The 25141-nt window shown below is 45.6% G+C and overlaps 11 protein-coding genes across 12 annotated transcripts; 6 read left to right on the forward strand and 5 right to left on the reverse strand.

The window, feature by feature from the left end:
- Positions 1–455: 455 nt before the first annotated feature.
- Positions 456–902, reverse strand: TrAtP1_007187 (uncharacterized protein; the record flags this gene model as incomplete). The annotated part of the gene is made up of 2 exons (XM_066113420.1): positions 824–902; positions 456–739 (listed from the first exon to the last, which is right to left on the reverse strand). Exon 2 carries the CDS (start codon positions 606–608, stop codon positions 456–458), a length of 153 nt encoding a protein of 50 aa, XP_065969506.1. The 5' UTR covers positions 609–739; positions 824–902.
- Positions 903–1581: 679 nt separating this feature from the next.
- TrAtP1_007188 (uncharacterized protein) lies at positions 1582–2670 on the forward strand (the record flags this gene model as incomplete). The annotated part of the gene is made up of 2 exons (XM_014082037.2): positions 1582–2012; positions 2088–2670. The coding sequence occupies exons 1-2, from the start codon at positions 1585–1587 to the stop codon at positions 2668–2670; spliced, it is 1011 nt and encodes a 336-aa protein (XP_013937512.1). The 5' UTR covers positions 1582–1584.
- Positions 2671–4424: 1754 nt separating this feature from the next.
- TrAtP1_007189 (uncharacterized protein) lies at positions 4425–5909 on the reverse strand (the record flags this gene model as incomplete). The annotated part of the gene is made up of 3 exons (XM_066113421.1): positions 4425–4937; positions 5021–5381; positions 5653–5909. The coding sequence occupies 3 exons, from the start codon at positions 5907–5909 to the stop codon at positions 4425–4427; spliced, it is 1131 nt and encodes a 376-aa protein (XP_065969507.1).
- Positions 5910–6877: 968 nt separating this feature from the next.
- Positions 6878–8243, reverse strand: TrAtP1_007190 (uncharacterized protein; the record flags this gene model as incomplete). Its single annotated transcript, XM_066113422.1, has 2 exons — positions 6878–7381; positions 7464–8243. 2 exons carry the CDS (start codon positions 8241–8243, stop codon positions 6878–6880), a joined length of 1284 nt encoding a protein of 427 aa, XP_065969508.1.
- Positions 8244–9805: 1562 nt separating this feature from the next.
- Positions 9806–12088, forward strand: TrAtP1_007191 (uncharacterized protein; the record flags this gene model as incomplete). Its single annotated transcript, XM_066113423.1, has 2 exons — positions 9806–10024; positions 10097–12088. The coding sequence occupies 2 exons, from the start codon at positions 9806–9808 to the stop codon at positions 10844–10846; spliced, it is 969 nt and encodes a 322-aa protein (XP_065969509.1). The 3' UTR covers positions 10847–12088.
- Positions 12089–12110: 22 nt separating this feature from the next.
- Positions 12111–13597, forward strand: TrAtP1_007192 (uncharacterized protein). Its single transcript, XM_066113424.1, has one exon. The coding sequence runs from the start codon at positions 12176–12178 to the stop codon at positions 12833–12835; it is 660 nt and encodes a 219-aa protein (XP_065969510.1). The 5' UTR covers positions 12111–12175; the 3' UTR covers positions 12836–13597.
- Positions 13598–13900: 303 nt separating this feature from the next.
- Positions 13901–14362, forward strand: TrAtP1_007193 (uncharacterized protein; the record flags this gene model as incomplete). The annotated part of the gene is made up of 1 exon (XM_066113425.1): positions 13901–14362. The coding sequence occupies one exon, from the start codon at positions 13901–13903 to the stop codon at positions 14360–14362; it is 462 nt and encodes a 153-aa protein (XP_065969511.1).
- Positions 14363–15108: 746 nt separating this feature from the next.
- Positions 15109–16113, forward strand: TrAtP1_007194 (uncharacterized protein; the record flags this gene model as incomplete). The annotated part of the gene is made up of 2 exons (XM_066113426.1): positions 15109–16054; positions 16105–16113. The coding sequence occupies exons 1-2, from the start codon at positions 15173–15175 to the stop codon at positions 16111–16113; spliced, it is 891 nt and encodes a 296-aa protein (XP_065969512.1). The 5' UTR covers positions 15109–15172.
- A 924-nt stretch (positions 16114–17037) lies between these two features.
- Positions 17038–17337, reverse strand: TrAtP1_007195 (uncharacterized protein; the record flags this gene model as incomplete). Its single annotated transcript, XM_066113427.1, has 1 exon — positions 17038–17337. The coding sequence occupies one exon, from the start codon at positions 17335–17337 to the stop codon at positions 17038–17040; it is 300 nt and encodes a 99-aa protein (XP_065969513.1).
- Positions 17338–18084, reverse strand: TrAtP1_007196 (uncharacterized protein; the record flags this gene model as incomplete). The annotated part of the gene is made up of 2 exons (XM_014082033.2): positions 17338–17714; positions 17805–18084. The coding sequence occupies 2 exons, from the start codon at positions 18082–18084 to the stop codon at positions 17338–17340; spliced, it is 657 nt and encodes a 218-aa protein (XP_013937508.2).
- Positions 18085–19267: 1183 nt separating this feature from the next.
- Positions 19268–22824, forward strand: TrAtP1_007197 (uncharacterized protein; the record flags this gene model as incomplete). Of its 2 annotated transcripts, XM_066113428.1 has the most annotated exons (2): positions 19268–22079; positions 22143–22824. In XM_066113428.1, coding segments are annotated over 2 exons (2814 nt in total). In that variant the 3' UTR covers positions 22145–22824. The 2 variants fall into 2 exon arrangements, with proteins under 2 accessions (XP_065969514.1, XP_013937507.2); XM_014082032.2 differs by having other exon boundaries at positions 19268–22824.
- Positions 22825–25141: the final 2317 nt, after the last annotated feature.

Consider the following 25141-nt stretch of genomic DNA (forward strand, 5'->3'; position numbering starts at 1 on the left):
AGGGACAACAGGGACTATTGTTACGCCTGGTAGTCAGTCCCATATTGTAATGGATGGAAATCCGAAACCTCAAGAACAAGGTAAAGGAGATAAAGGAGATAATATTGTTGTACTAACTGTACAGGGGGATAATGCAAGGCACGAAATAAAGTATAGTTAGTTTATACTCGAGTGTAAGAGTAGGAATTCAGTAAGTAGATGGCTGAGATGATTAAGCTAATAGCCCACCTCTCTATATTGTTTCCCGCCCTAGAATATCCATAAAATTATTAATAATAAAATCCTATCTTTACCTTATACAATTATAAACTTATGACCCTTTGGTTTACCTGCTAAAGAGTTATATAATATTATACTTGACTAAGAATATGTCCAGCGCATTTGACAATATGGGTTATTCGTCCGTAGATCTGATTAACCTCCCCAAGTCTTGTCATCCCAAGTCACGTCGATTTCTAGGACCGCAGCGCCAACAACACGAAGCTAGCCAAGACTAAGACTTTCCGTGCTGTCGCAATCACTTTGTAGTCTCGGTGTAAACCCTCTGTCGTGATGTATTTGCCAAAGTCGCTACTAGCCCCTGTGATGAACCAAACAAGATCCGACATTTTTTGAGTTCGGGAGAAAGTATTTCTTTTGGTGTTATACGTCTATTTGTACAATCAATATGGAATAAGGCCGGGTAAGAACAGGCGAATCAAGCTGCCTTTTCAAGGCCATTGTCTATTAATTGTTTACACTGAAATGAAGCCTATGGTATCAGTTACAGCCGCTAACTCCACGAAGGCCATTGAAATCATAGCTGCCACTTGAACTTAATTACCTCTGCTGATATACCATGCATGATTCGATGGGCGTAGAGATAATTAAAGAGCATCTTGCGATTTCAGTTACGATTGCATTAGTTCCATTGTCGTCGGGTAAAGCGGTAGTTGGTAATTTCGTTAGTGTCTTTGTCCGGGCGGCTGAATAAGCCCAATCAACCCTGGATCGGGAAAAACATTAGCTTTCTTATCTCCGTACTCATGGGGGAAAGTGCCAAAGTGATGAGCCCGCACTAAGATGTGGTTAACCGGCGTAACGAAGAAGAGGACAGAACGCCGACGTCAGGCTAGAAGCATTAGCAAAGCCCCACCCCACAAAGTCCAATAGCTAACACGCAAGTGAAAGTGACCGTCGGAATAAACACTAGTCTCTTGTGTGTATCTCCATCTGCAGCAAAATCTCTTCTTACAGGCCGAAAGTGGCGATCGGCGTTAGTATTTTGGTGGTCTATGTCAACAGTAATTACATCCACTACAGGTTGGCATAATGGCATACCATAAGCCGGGCATTATTATAATACATACTACAACTAGATAGTTATAATAAGTCCTAGTAGTAAAGCTTTGTTCCGGATTATAAGAGCTTGGCTGTTTAACCTGTGAGCAACAGCACTGGCACTCACTTTAGAGTAGACTTACAAAGAATTTTTATATTTTGGCTCCCAACAAAACTCCAGGTACTAGAACTCTCAACCTCGTGCTCTCATACACACGGACTTCAAACGTTCAAACCGTTCAAAAACATCTCACTGATTTACCAATGGCACCTCCGACGAGAGTACTGGGTAAGAATGGCCCTGAAGTCACAGCCATCGGCATGGGCTTCATGGGCTTAAGCGCTTTCTACGGGAAGGCTGCCCCGTTTGCAGAGCGCCTTCAGTTTCTTGACCAGCTCTATGCTTCTGGAGAGCGATTTTGGGATACAGCCGATGCATACGGCGACAGCGAGGAACTTCTCGGCATGTGGTTCAAGGCGAACCCCAAAAAGCGACAAGATATTATCTTGGCCACCAAATTCGGTAACATGGGCCACGGAGTCGCTCGGACTGATCCGGCCTATGTGCCTGAAGCATGTGCAAAGAGTTTAAAAGCACTGAATACGGATTACATTGACCTCTACTATGTTCATCGAGCCGACCCCCAAGTGCCTATCGAGCAGACTGTAGCGGCCATGGTTCAACTCAAAGAGTAAGTCTACCTATCATTATCATAAACCAACACTTTGTATGTGATCTAGTTGAATTAACATGTAACCTGTTATAGACAAGGAAAGATTAAGTACTTGGGCCTGTCGGAAGTTTCTTCTACAACCCTTCGCCGTGCCCACTCGGTTCATCCTATCACGGCAGTCCAGGTCGAATATAGCCCTTTCAGTCTTGAGATTGAGTCTGAGCAGACAGGAATACTGTCTACCTGCAAGGAACTGGGCATTGGCATCGTTGCATACTCGCCACTCGGCCGAGGTATGCTAACCGGGCAATTGCGGGGACCTGAAGATCTTGACAAGGACGACTGGCGCCGTACTATACCTCGCTTCTCTGCGGAGAACTTTTCGAAAAACTTGGAACTAGTGGATGAATTAACTTCCTTCGCTGAACGCAAGGGCTGCTCGACAGGCCAACTCGTCTTGGCATGGCTACTGAAGCAATGGGATATGGTGGTGCCAATTCCAGGTACTACAAAGATAGCCAATTTCAACGCTAATATGGGCGCGCTGGAAATTGAGCTCAGCGACACCGAGGTGCAGCAGATCAGATCCGCGGTTACCAAGGCTGAGATTATTGGTGACCGCTACCCGCCAGGTTGGAGCCGGACGCTGTTAGTAGATACGGTGGAATTGAAATAGAAGAGCAACCATTTGTAAATGGATAGCTCTTCGAGGAACAGGTTTGGATCTGCATATGTCTCCATACTTGTAGTGCTAGTTTATTACTGTCTACAATGTTAACCGCTCGAAAACCCGATTGTTTCTTTATAGTCCAACTTTACTAACTCAGTATTGCCAACTAAATATAGTCCTCTTCACGCGCTACTATTTGTTCTCCAGCATCTTACCTATCTATAATGCAGTGGTGAATGCATTCTAGATTGTTGGGGAAGCAAGTAAGGTTTGTTCAGCACAAATAGCATTGGCACCTCAATATAAATTGCCTTGTCGATTGTCATCTGTCATTCTGAAAATAATTTCAGTCTTACATGCGGTACATGTTCAGATTTCGAAACAACTGGTTCAATCTTGACTGGCGCGAGCGTAATGCCAAAGTTGACAGAACACTTGTTCAAAGGTACAGCGGAAAATAAGATCTCAGCTGCAATATCTACTAATCGTATTATAATAAGCACAGAGTGTCAGCAGCGTACTTGCAAGATCAATAATTTACTCAGGAAACCTCTTTGATGCCAGCTTAGACGGAGGTCTGGGATGGAAAAGATTATGACCCTTCTAGGTGTCCATATCTTAATGTCCTATACGCGAAGGAGCTCCATAGCTGGTATTGTTATGTCATCTCCTTATGACATTTCTTGAATAGTGTCTACCCACCGAGAAACTACATTTGGACAGAGTTCTTTTGATGATAAATTAACGCAAAGGGACTCCTGCCACCTGCTGCTGCCAATATCACGGTGTTAATTGAATTCAGCATTCAGTTCAAATTCAGGCGCCCAAACTACCTACTTTTTTTTTAGCTACAGAACTATATTCGCGTCTAACTAATTGTTTGATAGGTCCCGAATGGCCTTGCTCCAAAAGGGACTCACGATACATATCCCAACGTTACTATTATTGATCGGCCGAGTGAAATTAATGCCGGGCATAGTTTTGAGTTCCGGAAGTTATCAAGCTAAACAAGAAGGATGCCGATGATAATTACTGGCATTGTAACAGACCCTTGGAAGTAAAAGGTCAAAGATCGAGCTTAGACGCCCATCTGATTTGTATAGGTACTAATTTCCTCGCTTTGGTGCTGTGTAAAGGTTACTCCGTCTAGGCAAACGACAATGTCAATGGAAACGCTGACCTCAAAATAGCGTAGGATGCGAATGATCATATGCGATATGCGAGCGTTCACGTTCTTAGCATTTTCTCTCTTCTTACTAATTTACAGCAACATAATTCGTAAAAATTGTATTTCAACCCCAGAAAAAAAATGAAAATGATTTATATCTCACTGATTTCAGCTATTAGGAAGATGCTTTATTATTTGGGTATGTAGATACAAAAGCTATAGAACAAACTGTGACGGACTAGGTCCTGTAAATATATTTTATAGTTTAGCTAATTTCAACGGACTGCTGGCTTTTGTCCTTTGCTCTGAGTCGTATAGAACATTCTTTTCTGAAATAAGCTCGAGGTTCTAGACGATGTGTTGGTAAAACTGTTTTCATATCTCCATGTGGAGAGGTGATGAGATTGGTAGACATTTGCCATCATCCAGGTCTAGCAGAATTTTGTCTACCCGGAGGACATGAATGTAAAACTTATGGAAAACGTGAGTGTCCTGACTCGGGTAATTGGAACATAGAGCCAGACCGGCTTCTATCTCTCCTACTCTGTTGTCAACTTCTCATTGGCCATTTGAGTGCTACTCGGAGCTAAATTCAAGCTGCGTTTTCGACGGTTGCTACCTCAGTTTCCTCCTTTCTCAAGGCGTTGCTAAGCGGCTGAGATACTGCCACCGCATACTCCTTGTCAAAAATACCCAGAACGCCGATGTAGACAAAGTAGTATCGCCATTGGATCTCACGGAGCGCGATAGGATTCACATACTGGTTGAAGCAAATTGCTAGCGTTTGTGAGAGCCAATACACGGATGCGCCCTTGGCTCGAAGTTCTGTCGGCCAAATCTCATTGACGTATAAAATAGGGATTGGTGTGAAGCCGATGACATAGCCGCCTAGGAATAGGAACAGGAACACGATAACCGCTATACCGGAAGAAGTATTTCCTGTGTTGGCGAAGACTGCCGAGCATGTCAAGATGAGGATCATAAACAGTAACATTATGGACGACGATAGTATAAACAGCCTTCTACGGCCAACCTTCTCAGCCAGCATCGCCCCGGCAATTGACAAAAACCAGTTGTAAATCCGTAAGCCACGGTTGATGCCCTGCTATTAAGTTAGGTTGGATATGCCGACTATCTTAAGCATAGGTACAAAATAGTAGCTAATGATGCCATTACCAACCCACTCACTGCGTAGCGAGAACCAAGCCCGACACAGATGAAAACTCCCCTCTGGTTGCCGGGGGTAGCAAAAAACGAGGCCCAGGTCACCTTCGAGCTCTTGGCCAGCTCAACCGAGGCGCAAATCTCGGAAAATTCGACAATGACGAGCTCGTCAGTCTCGTCACCATTGGCGTGATACTTGGCCAAGATGCTTTTAGCCTTGTTTGGCTGCTGATTATTTACCAGCCAACGCGGAGACTCTGGGGTAAATAGGACAAAGACAGGCTGCACGCTCGTCCAAAAGAGCTGCGTAATGACAGGCGTCCTCCACGACCAGCTGTTGTCGATATGTGGCTCCCAAAGGATGTCCAAGTGGCCGTGATGGCGCCTACATAGAAAAAGGTGTTAAAGAGGGCGCCAACGATAGCTCGCTGGCGGGGATGGGCAAGCTCTGAGAGAAGCGCTGTTGAACTGATCGAGTTAAAAAGTGAGAAGAAGCCAAGGACGAGGCGGGTGCCTAGGAATTGAACGGCCGTCTTGCAGAAGCACTGCCCGATGACGGCCACAATTATGCCCACATCTCCAATTATAATTCCCCACCGACGGCCCAGTTGTCGGCCATCCAGGGTGCTGGAAAGAAAGAGACAACGCCGCCAAACGAGTAGGCCGCGATGAGGAGCCCGAGCGTGTTGGCATTCTTGGCGCCAGATATGTCATCAAACCAGCGGGGGATTGCCTCGAGTCCAGAGATGAGAGAGTTATCATAGCCGTTAGCCATTGAGTCGAGAAAACTCGACAACAAGATAATGTCGAGACTTCGTAAACCCGGGTCTCTCCACCACAGCCGGTGAGTGTTGTTAGTCGCATTCGACAGTAGCACAGCGTTGTCAGTGGAAGTGAGCGCAGATGGAGCCATGATTCAGCAAGTTGATGTATAATGACGTTGAAAGGGCGATTTATTGTGAGAATAGGAGATTTGTAATTCGTCAGCTACCCGCAAGCACTACTGATCGTAGCCCTGAGCACCGAATGCAATGTGTCATAATGTAGCTCTAGTTACTCAGGATGAAGTCGCGGGGAGAGGGTCCTTTTGTAGATCCTGAATTCTTTTGTGTGCCATTCTGCGGCAAGATTCTTGTCCCCCGTGCATGTTTTTTTAAGCCTGTGTAGCTTGAGTCGCCTCAACGGCGGCCGTGATGAAGATGATAGGTAGGACTGGTGGTGGCTGGATTTCGGATCTCGCAAATCAGAGAACTACATGTACGTTGCGGCGACATAAGTAGGCGTACCCAATCATGATACAGCAGAAGAATCTACTAACGCACCGTCCCTAATAGCTCACCCTGCGGAACCCAAATCTTTGGGGCCCCATGGGGTAGTTTTGGCTTACTCTCCGCAGCGAGATGTGGCACATCTCGGCTCTCGGGACTACGCGGAGCCTTCCATCGGTAGCATTTTCCCTGACAGTACAGTGGACACGGTACAGTAGTCTTGCCTGACTCCCTGAGAATTTTGGGCAATAATGTTGTTTAAGACTTCTAATTCGCTGGTCTCGGTCCGGTCCAGTCCAATTGATCAGAATTTGAAACCCCTCGGCCCTCGCTATCTGCGTTCACTTTTCAAATTCCCGAATCAATAGCCCACCGTTCAACGTTCTTGCACATCTCAACGACCGTTCGGGGTATTCCTTATTTATAACTACTAGGTTTATAACAAGGAAACAACTAGTAAGCCTTAGACATATATAAAAATTGAACCCGGTTGGATTTTTTTTCCGAAAAATAAATAACTGCAGAAGAACAAGGGAAGAAAGGATAAGCCCAGGATCAATAGTAATATAAGAGCGTCCAATAAGGCAGGACCAAGACCTTCTGTTATCCATAATCACGCTAGCCCAAACCCAGAACGTGAAGGGATATATAAGGGCGTCCTCTGCTGTATAGTGCACTTGGTTGCATTGGCAAGTGGCACACCTGAAATTCTATCACTGAGCCATTTGAGCCACTCAGGCGCCGAAGCGGCCATTGACTCGTCGTGGGTGAGGTTGTGATACACGCTCAGGTGAACAATGTTACCTTTTTTGCAGGCGAAATCGTATGCTTTAATCGTAGCAGTGTAATTCACAATCTCATCTTCATGGGACTGTACAACAAGGAGATCCTTGTATCCTTTTCTCCCGGTCGCGGCGCCATACTGGTCTTGGAATTTGGTGTAAGCTTCGTGAATCGTCTTATTCTGCTCAGGAGTAGGCTTCAATATGCCATGGTTCGGGAGGTCGAAGTTGAGGCCCGCATATGAATTGTCGCAGAGCCCAAGCGCATTCATCAGCGGGTAACGCTTCATGGCCTCTGGGGTGAAGACGGGTGGCTGTATGGAGAAATTCAGGGACTGGAACATGTTCACAATCAGGGGGGCCGAATCCATATCCCTCAGAAAGAGGAACGGCGGTCAGGAGATCATTCAGTCTCACACTAGGACCTACGGCAACTCCTCCCACGTATTCACCACTCTGGTTAGAAGCGACACGGGGATTCTCCTCGAGACCCCATATGGCTCCAGCTCCTTGAGAATGACCGAGAGAAGCCCATTTAGTGGTGAAGACGTTTGGGAAAGCTTTGCGGGCGGCAACAACAGCGAAATATACGTCTTCTGAGTTAATGACTGGGTTTCCGTACTTGTGTGTGGTGTAGTTGTTGCCCAAGCCCGCGTAGTCTGTAGCAACCACGGCGAATCCGTGGGTTGGGAGAAGCTTCCAGCTGTCGTAATCGTACCCGTTATAAGAAGAGGACGCGGCGCAAGCAGCGACAGTTCCGATAGTACCATGCGCATATGAAATAAGCGGTGTTTTGTTGGATTCCTCACTCAAATAGGGAAGAAGGATAAACCCAGTGGATGGGACTGGCTGTCCACCAACACCGACGGATGTATATTGGATGAACCATAACGAGCTGCCAGGGGTAATATCATACAGAGTGGAATTCTGCCGCTGAAGCTTCAACAGGTCTCCAGGTTTAGATTTAGTAAAGTTATCTGCGGTGGCGTAGAAGTCGTAGTTGAAGGGAACATCTCCAAAGATCGGTCGGTCCAATGCCTCAAATGTTTGTAGGTTCTCTAGGCAGGCCTTAGAAGAACAGCCGTACGCATTACCTTGGGCCTGGGTGATGTTGAGGTCGTTTGGACGATTGGGCTGTTGCGCTTGAGCAAGGGCAGCCAAAGAGGCCAGCAGAAGCGCCAAGGAATAGACAGTCATTATGTTAGACAACAGTGCGGGATGTGTGTATTACTGCGGTTGAAAATGGATTTATGAATTGGCAACAAAGTTACAAAATAGAGCAGCAAGAGCGCGTAACGATTCTTTATAAACGTACATGTATGTAAGCTATTGTCGATGGAATGTGGCCATGAGATTAGGGACCGTGGACTGGATTGATTACTAGCTCTATTTGATCGGCCACTGAAGGTTAATTCTTATTGTAGCATAACGCGACACCGCACTTTTCCAAAACGGAAGACATTAAGAAGGTGGCGTTTACCTAAGCGTAGGCACCCACTGATTAGAAAGTCTGTTTTGAACACGCGAATGCTCTCCCAACGTCAATATTCACACAACGTCAGATTGACGCTCCAACCAGACATCAATATCACTTAATGCGACTACCGGTATATTGTCACTAAGCAAGCTAGTTTAGCGTTACCCCGCGGCTAGGACAGTTGGGAGAATAATGTTATTGGTTCCTCTGCACTAGAAACAAGCTGAAAATGGCTGCCGGTTGAACTATCCACTTATGCACTTATGCTTTGTGCATACATATCGGCACTTACTACTGTAGCAATCCTCGGTATTCGGCTCGCCAGCCAATCCAAGGAGGAGATATTAGATGCTAATAAAGCAGAGATCTTGCTTATCCTGTAATCTTGAATAGGAAGATCGGATTCTGGCAACTTCTGGATGGCGAGAAGCGTTTTCGTATTGGAATGCACTAGAACGATTACAATAGGATCGCTCAGCCGAGCACCTCGAATGTTGGCAATGCTGCGCCAAAAGTTACTCTGTTCCAAGGACGACTTGAGCACCTGCTGGCGGCATGTCTGTATAAAGTACGCATTCGCAGAAGTGGGCTTGACCGACTCGCGAAATCCGGGGAGGCTAAAGGTTACAGTAACACTTGTGCCACCAGGACTACTACTATATATTTAACGCCTCAAACTAGAAGCTAAAAATAGTATAAAATAATTAAGAATTAAATTTAAGAATATTTTAAGGCTTATATATTGCCTTATATAATAGTTAACGTGTTTCTATTCTTTGTTGCTATGAAATTTGCACTTTAATTCGTTGACCTCGTCGTCGATGATGAATATGCTAGCTAATTAGATTTTAGCGGTTAAAGCTAAACTCTTTTGAATTTCGCGGTCAACTAACCCCATTCAGGAATCCAGCACCCACCTTATACGCTAATAGATAACGCTAGCCAATTGGAGGCCAGGTCTTAGCAGTCTTACATGCACCCCTATTTACAGCATATCACAAGCTCTCTTATATATTCTTCAGGTAAAGAACCAAGAAAGCCTTGTTTTCTATATTTCCTGCCTTTCAACCTGTAGACTAGAAAATCTATCTGCCTTCCTCACCTATGGATAAACATATTATCTGCTTTCCTGACCTATACATTGAAAAGGCCCCTCTTCCTCTTTAATCTCTGGATTAACACTCTCTGCGCCTCCTCTTCTTCCTGTTCTACAGCTTCTATCGGCTCTTTATTCTACCTATATACTTCTACCTGAAAACCCGATTTTACTAGTAACAGCATTATGGATGACACGAGCTACGGAAATACCATGGGAAAGCGCAAGCGTGGTAGGCCCCGAAAATACTCAACAGCTAAGGCTAAAGCTGCAGCGGATGTAGAACGGAAGCGAGCGGCGCGGCGGGACGCTTCCTCTGCACAACATGACTTAACGCATACCAACTTCTACAACCCAGTCCTATCTCTACAATTGGCAGACACATTTGGCGGCTTCCATCCGCTAGTCAGTCCTACTGATGTGCCGCAACCAGACCAGAGAGATATATTACAGTTCCTCACCGCAGTTGATTAACAGCTGGAAGAGGGCGTGGAAGCACAGGTAACGCTTGACAATGAAACTCCCACAGGCGCTGCTGACCCTAGCCCTCCGGTGGACTACGTTGGTCCTGATCTAGATGAGGCCATTGGCTTTGATGCACCCCTTGAACCCTTACCCCAGCCAGAGGAGGATGAAGGAGGTCTAGTTGAGCGCCTCGCGCAGAAGCTGGCAGAGCAACTCACCAGGTTCCAAGGATGCTGCAACGACTGTCACCAGACAGCGAAGGAGCGTCGTATGCAAAGCCCGGCGGAGCAGATCAGCCTTACCCAGTACCTTGAGTCTACTGCTGGGTTAGGCGCTGACGTCCTCAGCAGCAAGACCCTCGCGGGCGGGAAAGATGACCTAGCCGGGAAAGTAAACGCCGAGTGTAGAAAGAAGATCTTCTGCGGCGTCGATTCCAGGTCCGAGGCGCCGCTCATCTGCCTAGACAATGACGAGAGAGTCTCGCGTACCGCAGGCGTTACCTTTGACGTGGACAGCATCATAGGTTTCCCAACCAGCCTGTCCGTCGCCAAGCGAGGCATTCGCTGGTCCCCTACGAGGATGACTGTGTCAGATCTTCAGTCTGACCTCCATCTACGGTCAATCCCGGTGACATATTTTACCGCAGATGGGGTGCAGCGTCAAGTCCAGCGGCCGGTGCACCAAGTCCCCCACTATACCTTTGGCCGCGTCATCGGCTTTGAGGACATTTCCCTCTACTTTCTCTTTCCCAAACTGTATTGAGCTGAGCAGAAGAGTAGCAAGCTCCGCGACGAAGACTTTCAGCTGTGGATGGATGGTATACTGCTCCCAGCTATCTACCGATGTTACAGCAGCGACCAGGTCCAGCACTACCCGTCAAGCTACAACCACAGCCAGTACAACTCCACGGCCCGCGGCGTAGAGTCGCTTACCCAGCATGTGCACCCGGTGGCGCGCGAGCAACAGCTGGTATACTGCCTGCCGCCGGAGTCGCTGGGAGATGTCTGGGCCGGTATCCTCAGCGCCACCCAAGAGCCGGGGTTTCATCAGTTCCAGAATGTTACCATCCTTCTGCAGGCGAAGAACCTAAAAACAATTACAAAGGATGTCACCTGGGAGAAGATGAATCTGCGGTTTGAAGACTACTGGACTAATGCAATCGACGAGAGCTATATGGCAGCCGACCTCTATATTGACGTTGGGAAGGAGACTTGCCCATGGCAGGCCTCGAGAGTTGCACCATTCAACCAGCCGGCAGCAGAGGTAGTTAGTGGCTTGGGGGGAGCAAAAGCTGAAACACTACTGTATGGGCGATGTTGCCTAGAGTCATACGCCTCTTGGGCTGACAGCTCGCTCCCCGGCAAAGAACCCAAGAAGCAGGTCTTCTATCCATTTACCATGCTCCGGGATAGTGGAAGCTTGACAATCGAGACTGGAAAACGCTCGGGGCATCGCTCTGCCGGTCTTTTATACTCTCAGTTCTACCCCAGTGTAAAGGAAGTCTTTGCAGCAGGAAACGTATATCCGTTCACAAATGCAGCTATTGAGACCCTTGCGCTGGATAAGAAACTAAGGAAGACCTGGGAGCTCGTCGGAGGTGGCCTTAGCCATCAGCCGGTAGCGTTGGTTAAGGCGTACCTTTATACAAAGCTTCGCTGCCACTTTGCCTCGCTAGGGTCAATGCACAAGTCTTTCGGCATCAGGGAGGAGCATTGTGTATCCAGGGACCTCCTCCACGCAATCAGCCGCCACATCCGCTCCAGAGAGCTCCGCGACCAGCGTCTCGCCGCCCCTACAGAGGACGGCTCTCCTTACTACAGCTTTACCACCAACACCCTGCTTCAATGGGTACGGTGGAACGTTAACAAGTTCTGCATGGGGTTTGAAATGGTGCACAGCTTCCAAGACCCGCACTTCGTCACCTGGGAGCACACAAGAGTTATGCTCATGTTTCTGCGCTGCCTCCAGTTCTCCTACGCAGGCGGACTAATACAGAAGGTTGGTGGCTGCTGGCAAGACGTACGGCAGCAGCCTGACCCGCACTAGCCGAACGGACTGCGCCGATGGGAAGGCCTCGGGTTCAGGCGGACCATGGAGACCTACGGCTACGCCTGGTTCCTGGACAAGGTCGACTGGAGCACGCTTACCTTCCGCCAGCCACACGCAGCCTACATGATGTTCAATAACCCCTCTATGCAGACCGCCTACCGCGCGCGGTACCACCAGGTCCGAGACGTGCGCATCGACTTCATCAGGGTGAACAAGGCCTACCAGTGGATGCTCGAGTTTAGTGCCGTCCCCGCGTGCCTCGACCTCCTAGGGGACTACCTCCGAGAGCTCTGCCTCTGTGCGTTCCGGAAGGACGTGTTCTTCCACATAAAGGCGACGCTGAAGCCCGAGTGCGCAAAGGCCGCGCTGGCTGGGGAGATCCCCCTCTGCTACGACAGCGTAAAGGACGCCATGCTGACAGAACACCAGCCGCCTCAGCTCGCGGCAGGGAATAGGCTGGCAGTAAAGGATATCCACGTGTTGTTCGCCTGGCTCTGGAAGTCCAAGGACGACGAATTCGAACGCCAAGGCTGGAACGATAAGCCGTTCCGGATGCTCTTCCAACAGAGCTTCCAAGCCGTCAAGGCCGCGCGGGGGGAAGGATGGCGCCTGCAAGTGGCGGCGGGAGCTAAAAAGGTCGTTCCTCGGGAGCCACTGGCTCCTCCCCTACCCGCACGGCCGGGGATTTATGCGCAGAGATAAGGAGGAAAAGCAGTTTCTGTGGTGGCCTAGTGTACACGACGGACTTGTTAAACATTATAGCAAGTCCTATGGTATTGGCACTCTTAAGCATCCACTGCCAGCATTTAACGTCAAGCTTCACCCTGTTGACGGCTGGAAACTAGGAAGCAAGTTTCCGCGGAAAGGTTACATGCCATACGTAATACAGCCGGAGCAGGAGCTGGTCCAAATGCCCGAGAGTGATCTTTACACCAGGCTGGTTAGTTTCCGCGAGCAAACGGTAGCCGGGCCTTCCAAGATTAGCCCGGCAGCATCCGTATTGGAAATAGATATCTCTTTTCAGGGCGAGTATTACCCCTCTAGGTGGTGTGATATAAGGTAGATGCGTGTTGCCAAGATCTTTGAGGAATGTGATAAGCTTAACGAATGCCTCCGGTTCTTGAAAAAGGAGCTGCAGACATATAAAAACCTTCAAAGTCACTAGCTAACCCGATGTAAGAGATGCCGAAAACGCACTGCAGCCTACCTAGACGATAACTCAGACTCAGTTATGGGAAGTGATGAAACTGAGGTTACGTCAGATGAAGAAAGTCTTGCTAGTATATGGAAAAAACAAGCACAGGTCGTACAGGTAATGAATACCCGAGTACGTAAGCTTATTAAAGAGTTTGACAAAAGATATCCGAAATAGCAGAAATCATATGAGCCTGATATAAGAGAGCTTGATTACCGTTTAGAAATAGCTGGTCTAATATAAGTAGATATAATATAGACAAGAAAGAAGGTAAATACAGTAGCAAATATAAACTATTATATAAAATAGATAAGGGGAGTAAGCCTTTTCAATCTATAGGTAGAAGATAAACTAGGCGAGTATACTAAGGGTTTAGCAAAGTCACATGATATTGAGTCAGATGACACCTAACCGCCATGTAATGCTACTAGTTAGTGCTGCGTAAGCGCTGTTTTTCAGGCGCTAATTACTCTATAGAGGCCCCCGCTATAAGATGTCTGTTCCCTTTGTTGTATTTCCTGCTTTCCAGCGCGGGAATCTAGACTGCAGCCCTTTAAACTTGACACGTCGCCATGAACCCGACTTTACATAAACTTGATCCAACAGGCGATACTCATCTTACTCTACTCAATCCGAACCCACCATTTGCCGCATATATTACCTTATTGGAAAATGCTATGCCACAGCATAACACCCCGTATGAAGCTTGGGAAGCAAATAACAACGAACGACGGTTATGGAACGCGCCAGTCGAATCACAGTTTAATGGATCTATCACAGGCTTTATACAAATGCAACTCTCATCAAAGCATCTGCAGCTAGCTTTTGATTATTTTAGCAAGATGATGGCTAATAAGAACTGGAAAGAATCTATACCCAAAGATGGATTTTCATTTTCTGCAACTGCAAGTGGCTGGAATGGAGAAGCGTTCCTTACCGTTATGCGCATACTTCATGCTAAAACAACAATGTTACCACAAATAATTAATCTCGAAATGCTAGCTAAAGTAGCTGTTATTATTGATTACTATTAATGTCACAGGGCCACTGATTTCTTTACAAAAGCATGGATTAATAAGTTAGAAGAACCTCTACCCACTTCTTTTGGAAGGAGTCTTCTGCTTTGATTCTTGATATCTTGGGTGTTTTCAGAAGCCGATACTTTCCAGCACTTATCGCAGATCATTATACGAGAGAGCAGAGGTCTAGTTAACGCTAAAGACTTACTAATACCAGAGGCTATTATTAGTAAGACTAAATATTATCGGCCGGTGGTTATTTTAACTAATCATACCTCCAGACGCTCTTGATAAGCAAAGGCAAGATATTATATCTGGAATTATTTTAGGTCTCTATAACCTAAAGGTACAATTTTGTTAGAGAAAAGATGATTGCTTATTCAATTGCTCTTTAATATCATTGGGTGCCCTTATGATAGGCATGAATACATTGGGCTTGCTTGATCCTCCGCTGACGTCACCTTTTCACGGCTATAGCTTCATGGCCCTGGGAGAGGCTGTAAAAAATATCACGGAGCCAAATTACGTTGCCTCTTATGGCACATCTCTGACTGTTAGAGACTCTAAAACTGAGCCTTGAAGCTGTAGTCTTAAGGTAAAGATCAATTTCATAATTGATGAACAGCTTAGCAAGGTAAACGGATTGGAGTTAAACAGTTTTACTAATGAAAGCTGAGCAAGCAGACAAGCGCGCCACGAGGTAGACGCCGGTAAGCAAGCAACAGCAACACCAGTGCACTCAAGGGCAAAAAAAAAAAAAAAAAAAGAAGTCATCAGGGTATTGATTATATATGAATCTGGATCTATCTTATAGTGAACAGCTAGATGAAATATAATATGGATCTGTTTGTTTATTTCCCCGATTCCCTGTTTGTTATTTGCAGCGTTTGCAAGTTTGCATGTGTGGCCAATGAAGTAACAGCCCATTTACAGCAACAGCATATCCCGGCAACAGCAACAGAGGTTAGACGAATTAGCGATGTGGTGAAAGCAATCCCGGGCATCATTAACACACAGGAAGAGTTACGCCAGTGGTCAGTGCCGCCACCAACAACACCACCAATCCCCATCATTCCACCGCCAGAACCGGATGGATTAGAATGCGATAAATGCCCGTATGTGGCCCGAACACCAAAGACCATAGGAGCATATTATCGGAACAAGCATAAGTGGGTCAACGCTCGGGGGCCGGGCCGGTGCGCCAAGAAGTTAGGGGCCGAGGAGGAGCGGGCCGTACCGTGGAGAACAGGCGTTCAATGCCAGAGATTTTTCCCATCGCGTGTGGCAAGTAGTTGGTTCGAGGTTGGCCGGGGATTGCCGCCGTCCGTCAAGCCAGATCAGCATACCGACGGAGTCGACAAGGAAGCCGAGTTTTTGAACCGAATCCACCGCGAAGATGAAGAGGCGTTTGTGAAAGAGTCCAGAGCAGCCATCAAAACGGCGGACGACAAATGGGAAGCCGATCGGTGGTTAAATCGCGTTGGGTGGGCGGCCCATTTGAAGGACGTTGACAGGGACGATTTGCAAAAGGCAGTACGTCCGATTGAGGAGCATGAGGTCGAATTACAGAAGATGTGGGCCGTTTTTGATCAGGTATTAGACACCGCATATGCCGTGGCCGTCAATCGCAGCCCGGGCACGGCCGAGTTATACGAAGTTGAGCGAAAGGAAATATTATACCCCAGGGTCTCGACTCGTCAATGTAGGGTTAGGTTCCTTATAGTAGCTTTTTTTTCTTCTTACTTCTACCTCCGGAGGTAGATTAGCCCCGCTTCCGCTTCTAAATACAGTAACCCTACTTCTACCTCCGGAGGCAGACTGATTCCACCTCTGCTGCTAAATGTAAAATAACCCTATTTCTAGTAGACTAATTCTACCTCTGCTGCTAAATGAAACCATTTTTACTTTTACCTCTGGAGGTAAACAAATTCCTCCTCTGCTTCTAAACATGGCCAATTTCACTTCTGCCTCCGGAAGTAGATTGTTCTTTTATAGATAGGCATATATAAGACCCATGTTACAACCCGACTCTTAAGAACCATAACGCAGTACGTACCCCGGGATAACCTCGGAACGAACAGCCAATCAGGAGAGGACCGACCTGTGAGAGCGGTCCTACGTACTGGACCGACGTACGCGAGCGGTCCTCACAATAGAGGACCGATGGGCTACAGCGGTCCCTATGAAACGACTTACTATATAAGTCAACAATAATTACACTCATTAAATAGCTTAGCTAGTCAGTCGTTAACACACTAATAGTACCAGATATGAGTTACATCTTATCTACCAACTACGTGACTACGCAACATGCTCAATAACAGATATCCTATCCTATCCCCATCTGCCAACATAGACATACGCATCTATCCCTTGGGAATCTCCCGATGATTAGCTTACCAAATGCGCCAGGCAGGGATACAGAATTCGGGCTAGTCTGTATCTTACCCTGAACATATTTATTCTTGACCAGTATCATCTAAAAAAGACCTACTCGAATGAAGCACAATTATTCTTTAGAAAGATTAATTTCAGAAAGCCTTTCTCAATCGATCGAGATAGGTTTATCTCGTGTACCGCCATGACAGAGTTAGGATACAAGAAAACGTCTTTTACTGCTCGTTTTGTGTTATGCGTATAACCCCGATGTCCCTCATATCCGCATTATAGCCGGTAAGTCCGATATCTGTTCATCCTACAACGAAATGCATGAACTCCTTTCGCTTCTCACTCTTGCGCTCAAAGCAACCCAGCATGCAGCTTGTCAAGGTTGTCGTATTCGTTTTCTTAACGCCACGCATCACCATGCATAGGTGGCTAGACTCCATAATAACGGCAACACCCTGAGGCTTCACGATATCCATAACGGCATGAGCAACCTCCTTGGTAAGGCGCTCCTGGATCTGTAAGCGACGAGAGAATACCTCGGCGATTCGAGCAAGCTTCGAAAGGCCGATAACGGTATTGGAGGGGATGTAACCAATGTGCATCTAGAAGCAATAATTAGCCGGCATACCCCAGAGTGGAGTGTATAGGACACATCGGGAGAAGGAAGAGCTTTCCTTTCCTGTAAATGGCACAAGGTGGTGCTCGCAAAGGCTAGATATGTCAACATCTTTGACAATGACCATCTCGTTATGACTCTCATGGAATAGCGCGTTATTCACAATATCTTCCACATTGACATTGTAGCCCTGGGTTAGGAACAGCAACGCCTTGGCATAACGTGAAGGCGTATCCAGCAGGCCTTTACGACTGGGATCCTCGCCGATGCACTCTAACAAAGTTCGCACAGCACCTTGCATCTTTTCTAGGCGTAAAACGGCCTGTTCCTGATTCTCTCCTCGGCGGCTTCTAGTTTCGATTGCTGGGAAGTACAAATGTGAGTCTCGATACAAAGAAACCCGTACCGAGCCGCAAGTGTACTCAGTAAGAGAGGAAGATTATAGTAACCTACAAAGACTATCAGAACTAGACACTGGGCCGGACGATTTCGTTGCTATGCCATCCTCAGAGACGAGAACCTTCTCAATGGATGAGTCGTCTCGGGTATCACTAGAGGCATTTCGCAGCGACTTCTTGCATAGATCGGGAGCAACAGGAACCCCGCTGCTGCTGGGCTTGTGTGTCTTCCGTCTTTTGCGCCCATCTTGCGTTAAATTATGGCTGGTCGGGGAAGAGACAGTGTTATGGCCCCGCTTCCTAGAGAGGACGCTACCGTTTTTGGGATTAGCCATGTTAACTGCTACAGACCGGGAGCAACAGAGGCAAGAAGTAAGATATTTAAGGAAAGAAATTAGACCTGAAAGCCCGAGCGACCTGAAAAGGCTCGGGAACGAAGACCAAAAGAATCTGATCTTGCAAAAGGGTTGCTTCTCAACTAAGCAAACATGCGAATAAATGAACTGGGCGATAGATATACCATTATGTCATCGCCTAACTTCCATCAAACAGAGCGCATTAACAACCATAAAATATCTCTCCTTTCGCCCTAGCAACCTTTGAAGCCGACCAATACATGTACCATTGTTTATGCATTAGACAAATTACAGTTATCCAAACCGATAAAATCGCTAGGCTTTGGCTCGATAACCCCCCTCTTTGAAATGGTCCTTTTGTTGCCTTTATGCGGGAGGCCGGCCACTATATGCGGGAGGCCGGCCACTATATGCGGGAGGCCAGCCACCAAGTGTCCTGCATGACACCACCAAACTCCCATGAGAGTTGTCCACTTGGAGTAAGGCGCTTCATGCTTATGGGTTATAGTGCTTTGTTTACCTTCAGGTGGAAATGGATTTCAATTTCGGATTACATGCAACTATCGGCGTACAACCTATTGAAATGGTGCATGATGCATGGATTCATGTATTGCACTTTTGTCTTGCAACGTGGATCTCGCCCCCCATCTTTTTCAATACAATCACATATAGACCATGCGGGAGGCCGGCCAAAACAGGTTTGTCCGCAGAAGGGGAACCCAGAAATCCTTTTGACACACCTCGCGGTAAACGTGGTCTTCGTTGATAGGGTGAGCTGGAAACCCCTTTACATAATGAAGTAGCTAACGTGGCCATGCATTATTGTCGTCGAGATCACATAACGCGCGCGCGTACATTAAAGTTCCACCCACTATCTAATGAGGACTTGATCATCTCAATAACCTCCAAGAGCGAATAGTTCACTGATAATAGAAAGCATGAGAATGACAATAAAGTGCTTTGACTGGTTAGTCAAAGGTTGAGATTTTATACTAGACAAATCTAAGATTCCAACCCTGCTAATACACCCAACATCGGGGCGGATAAGAAGCGGCAACAACTCCATAGGCACGCAATCCAGCTTAATTGATTCATCCTCATCCATACGCAAGCATACGCTGTTGTCTTTACCAGTACGAAAGCGTGCTCCTATCAAGCTGGTATGGCCACTCTCGATACCTTGAAGCAAGCCCTTAGGCAGACGGCGAGAGCGACAGCATCGTACGCAACACAGCCGTTGTCCCAGCCGCAGTACAGCGCTAGTTTCGACGTCTTGATGCAGGGCTCGGAATGGATGACATACCAAGACTTCATTGTCCCTCAGCTCTCTTCGCTTCTAGACCGTTTATTCGAATCGCGTGTTCATATCTCGGTGCTAGAAATCGGACCCGGCCCAAAGAGCGTTCTGGGATACTTGCCCTATCACGTCAGGTGCAAGATCTCGAGATATGTTGCATTCGAGCCTAACGACTTGTTTGCTGCGAGACTAGATGAATGGTTTCGCCCTAGCTCAGGGACAGAGCGCCCCCTGCCATGTCTGGAAGGCCTCCCCGATATTCATCCGATCCCATTCTCACCAGACAACGACAACAAAAACACAAGGAGCGATACCAGCATCGGGACAAGTGATAATGGGAAGTTTGATGTCGTCTTATTTTGCCATAGCATGTACGGCATGAAACCTAAGCGCAGATTTATCGAACACGCACTGAAATTACTTGACGAAGGCCCAGAAGGAGGAATAGTGGTGGTATTCCATCGTGATGGCGACCTGAACTTTGACGGCTTAGTGTGTCATCACACGGCTTCTTTTCCTACCGGGATCGTTCGGATAGCAACCGACGATGAGACATTGGACCGATTTACTTCTTTCATCGCGGGCTTTACCGTCCAAGACGAAGCTATCCGAGGCGAATGGCGTAAGCTATGCCACTTACTGGGCCGTCGTGAAGACGCATACCCCGACCATCTCTTGTTCAGTTCACCCAACGTCATGGCAACTTTTACTAAACATGCAACCGCATTACCCAACTTAACGGCGCATGTGCCCTTGATGACTGAAAGCAGGATGATAAAAAATCAGGAAGCCCGCCTCCACCGTCCCGCATCGATTGTGAGGCCAACAAAAATCGAGCACATCCAGCAGTGCGTGAAATGGGCCCTTACACATAATGTTAGCCTAACTGTCATCGGTGGGAGCCATAGCGGCCAGTGTCTTTGGCCTAACGTTGTTTCTATCGACATGAGTGCTTTTGATCAAGTACACATGGTCGCAGCTGAAACCGGGGGAGGAGAACTGAAATTCGATTCTACTACCCTGGTTGTCGCGGAGGCTGGTTGTAATACCGGAGACATTGTCCGCAAGACTATGGTGGCAGGCGTAACAGTACCTTTGGGAGCACGCCCAAGTGTAGGCTCAGGGTTATGGCTGCAAGGCGGCATTGGACACCTGGCCAGACTGCATGGGCTCGCGTGCGACGCCATTGTGGGTGCTGTGATGGTCAGCGTTGCCTCTGGTCAGGTTCTGTACGTCGGTCGCGTACCAAGTAAATATCGACCAGCCGGTGCCGTGCAGTCAGAAATCGAGACCGATCTGTTATGGGCTCTGAAAGGCGCGGGGACTAATTTTGGCATCGTTGTCAGCGTTGTCTTTGAAACACATGCAGCCCGGAAGTATTTGGTTCGAAATTGGAGTATCCCGTTGAAAGACGATCATGATACACGACTTAAGCTTCAGGTCTTCGATCATTATGCCAGAAGTCTCCCTCGAGACAATTCCGCGGATGCATATTTATTTTCAGATAACTCACAGATGCACCTTGGCGTGACAGTGATCGACTCTACTACGACTAAACTTCCATCCAACCCACTTCCTTCCAACCCACCTAGGCTTACAAGTACGATATTTGGGCCGGAAGATAGCTTCAAGATCGTTGACGGCGTCGATTTATTCGAAACTGAGATGTATATATCCGGGATGCATGACGGACACGGTAGGGGCAAAACCTCCTCATTCAAGCGGTGTTTATTCTTAAAACACATCGGGGCCACGAACATCGCGAATGCCTTAGCAGCAGCCATGGAGACTCGACCTTCTCCGCTCTGCTATCTTCATCTGCTACAAGGGGGTGGAGCTATCGGAGATGTGGCGGATGCTGCCACGGCTTTCGGCTGTCGCGACTGGGACTTTGCCTGCGTGATAACCGCTGTTTGGCCTCGTGGACGGAGCGGAACTAAGATTGCTCAGGCTGCCATACAGTGGGTGTATGGCGTCGCCAGGAGCTTGTTGCCCTTGAGCAGCGGAGCCTATGGTGCCGACCTTGGGCCAGACCCTAGAGACACCGCGCTGGCAGCTAAAGCTTTCGGGCCAAACGGACCGCGCCTGGCCCGGCTAAAACATAGCTTGGACTTACACAACGTGCTGGCTTACGCCTGTCCGCTCTCGAAACTGCCGAAGAAACAGACGCTCATTATTCTTGTTACAGGAGAAAGCGGCGTCGGCAAGGACTACTGCGCCGACATTTGGGTTCCTATGCTCGCTAAATCTGCTGACCAACCCCGCGAGGTACACAAGGCCAGTATCAGCGATGCCATCAAGCGAGAATATGTAGTAGCTACCGGCGCTGACTTGGATCGTGTGTTATGGGATCGGGCTTACAAGGAACAACACCGGCCGGCTTTGACGGCATTCTTCGAAGAACAGATGCGACAACAATCTTGGCTTCTAGAAAAGCAATTTCTGAATGTGGTGTCCGGAGCCGCAGATGCGGATGTGCTGGTGATCACTGGGATGAGAGATGAGGCGCCTACTGCAACCTTGTCGCATCTAGTTCCGAACAGCAGATTACTCGACATTCGTGTCACAGCTAGCGAAAAGACGCGGCAGACTCGCCGGAAGTGCCAAGCCGGCAACGATGATCGACACGAAAATCATGATTGCGAGGATCACAATAGTAGCGACAATGGCAGCAATTGTAAGTCAAATTCGACGACACTGGACTACTGCCCCAGCCTCGTCTTTGACAATGGAGCAACAGGAGATGAGGCGGTAAGGAGCTTTGCCGATACGTACCTGCTTCCCTTTCTCCATGGGGACCTGGAGCGACTGGCTAGTATGGTGCTCCCTGTGCCCGACTTCCCACGCCCAGGCATCGAGTTCCGCCATGTGCTCAACATCGCCCAACAGCAAGGCGGGTTAGCTTTATGCACTTCTTTACTACAAACTCACTTCATAAATGACTGGGATAAAATTGGTATGGTGGCCTGTTGCGAGGCGGGAGGCTTCGTGTATGCATCGGCATTGGCCCAGCAAGTTAGCGTCCCCTTGGCGCTAATCCGCGAAGCTGGCAAGCTTCCCCCACCCACCGTTTCCATCGACAAGCCTTCATCACACATTTCATCTTCTGAACCTAACAATTTGAAAGGGAAGAAGATTGAGATGAGCTTGGGTTTGATTCCAAGGGGCGCATCGGTGGTGGTAGTGGACGATGTACTTGCCACAGGAAGGACGCTTTATGCTATACTTCAACTATTAGCTGAAGCAGGTATCAGTAATGAGGATATAAGCATCATTGTTATAGCCGAATTCCCGGTTCACCGTGGTCGGGAGCTGTTGTATCGTCATGGCTCTGGTGGGATCAGAATTCAAAGTCTTTTGGTGTTTGGCGGGGCTTAGATAACAAGAGTAATTGGAATTTGGAGTGCAGCATTTCTTATCACATGTTTCTGTCCTAATTCTGCATCCGTACCGTTACTTTGAAAGCTTTATGTGACAGGCAGTGTTTACCTATTGAAGAAACTGCTGTATAAAGAGTTATTGCTGAATGCTGGCAATTTGAACTTGTTTCTTAATTTAATATCCGCTACTATATCTTTTGAGTATGTGTAATGACTTAAGTTACTAATATCCTAAATAGTTAGTGGCTTATGAGATTCCCAAGGGATAAACCTAGTCTATGGTTTATATTAGTGGATTAGTTAAGAGATCTATAGGTAAATAGTAAATAGTAAATAATATTACTTAAAGAGTAGGCTGTAAAGTGTATTATAATTTTAGTTTTATATTAATAACTAGCTATTTAAAACTATCTTTAAGTAAGTATAAGAAGTGTATATATATCTTATTATTTACTAGTATTTACTTTTCTAAAGTAAATATTCTTTATATTAGGAATTTATTTACTAGTGTTTACTTTTCTAAAGTAAATATAATTTTAATTAGCTATATTAGGTAAAGGTTTCTTTATTATATATACCTTATAGGTTTATTTATTATAATTATAAGTTATTAGGTTATAATATAATACTCCCCTTTTATTAGTCTTATCCCTAAGGCCTAGCTTACTATTTATAAGTAAGTTTAAGCCCTTAGTTATATTAAGTAAGTGTTACAAACCAACCACATAAGGATCCTTTTGGTATATACCTTTGGTAATACACTGGAAGGCTATAACTAATTAGGGTATGGGATTCCCTTTTTTAGTAGGATATGTACCTACTTATAAGATAAGAACGCAGCTCTAGGAGTGTATTCTTATTAGGTATTATAAGACTTACACTAGTGATAACTATAGAATAACTTACTATATAAGAACTGTTTATTATGCTTATTAGATAGAACTTAAATAGTTAGTTGTTAATATAGCACTTTTAGATAATAATTAGATTGGTTATTTATAACCTTATTAGCTATGTGATTATATTGCTTATTAGATCTCTGTCACAACCCAACAACACTTGGTTACACCAGCAGGCCTTGGAAAGGATATACTATATTCTAAATAACTAACCAGAAGGAAGCAATTACTGCACTATAAGTAATCACTCCTGCGCTTACTAACACTATCCTAGTGATTACTATAGTAATTACTACTATAACTATAATTATATATAACTAGACTAGATATATAAGTTTACTTTTTTACACTTATTTAAATAACTTAAATAGCTAGTTATTAATATAAAATTAAGATTATAATATGCTTTACACTTTTACCATTTAGTAATATTATTTACTATTACCTATATTACCTATTAAGTTTCCTAACTGCTTTGCTAATATAAACCTAAAATTATTACTAGGTTTATCCCTTAGGAATTTACCTTATACTAACTATTTAATATATAGTTTATTATATATTAATAACTCTTGTTTAGATAATTACTAGACCTTATAGGCAATATAAAACTAAGGATATAAATATTAACCTTTAATATCCTAGAATATAACACTAATTATAAGAGCTAAGCTTTAAGTAATTACTAATTAAATAATATTATTAAATTTAAAGACACATTAGTAAAAATAGCCTATAATTAGTAAAATATTCTAATAAAAGCTCTTAAATAAGAACATAAATAATATAAGTAATAAAAATAAAGTGCTAGAACTTACATAAAAAACATAAAATATATAATCTAAGACTTATATATATAACAGCAAGCAGATTAATAAACTATTAATAACCTATAATAATAACTTAGTAACCTACTAAAGGTAGCTCCCTAGGTAGCTCTTATTATAGCACCTATTATAGCACTAGCTATTCCTATAGGCAAGGAACTAGAACTAGGAAAAGTCTTAAAAATTAAATAACTAGAGAAGTTTAATAAAAACACTATTAAACTCCGCTAGTTCTTTAATAAACTATAAACTTACTTTAAGTATTATTATTTAAAAATATTCCTAGTAGATAATTTAAAAAAAAGAATCTAATATATAGGAATATATATTAAGGATACAGCAGCTAATTAGTTTAAGATACTCTTTAAGGATAAGAAAAATAATTTAGCTTAGTAAAGTAAACTTATAAAGAAAGTCTTTAAAGGTTATAAAAACCTTAAAAAATAATTAAAAAGATCCTTTAGAATTATTAATAAAGCTTAAGAAGTAGAAAAGAAACTTTAAAACCTTAAATAAAAAGGGCTATATTATAAATATACCTTAACCTTTATTTAATTACTTAGTAAAGTTAACTAGACTAAGGAATTAAAAAAGAAGATATACTACTATAGCCTAAAGCTGGAAGTTAAGAAT

This window comes from Trichoderma atroviride, chromosome 3 (genome assembly GCF_020647795.1).
Source record: "Trichoderma atroviride chromosome 3, complete sequence".
Classification (NCBI taxonomy): domain Eukaryota; kingdom Fungi; phylum Ascomycota; class Sordariomycetes; order Hypocreales; family Hypocreaceae; genus Trichoderma; species Trichoderma atroviride.

Coding starts and splice junctions, on each gene's coding strand:
- TrAtP1_007192 (XM_066113424.1), top strand. CDS start 12,176: ATGGAGACCTACGGCTACGCCTGGTTCCTGGACAAGGTCGACTGGAGC.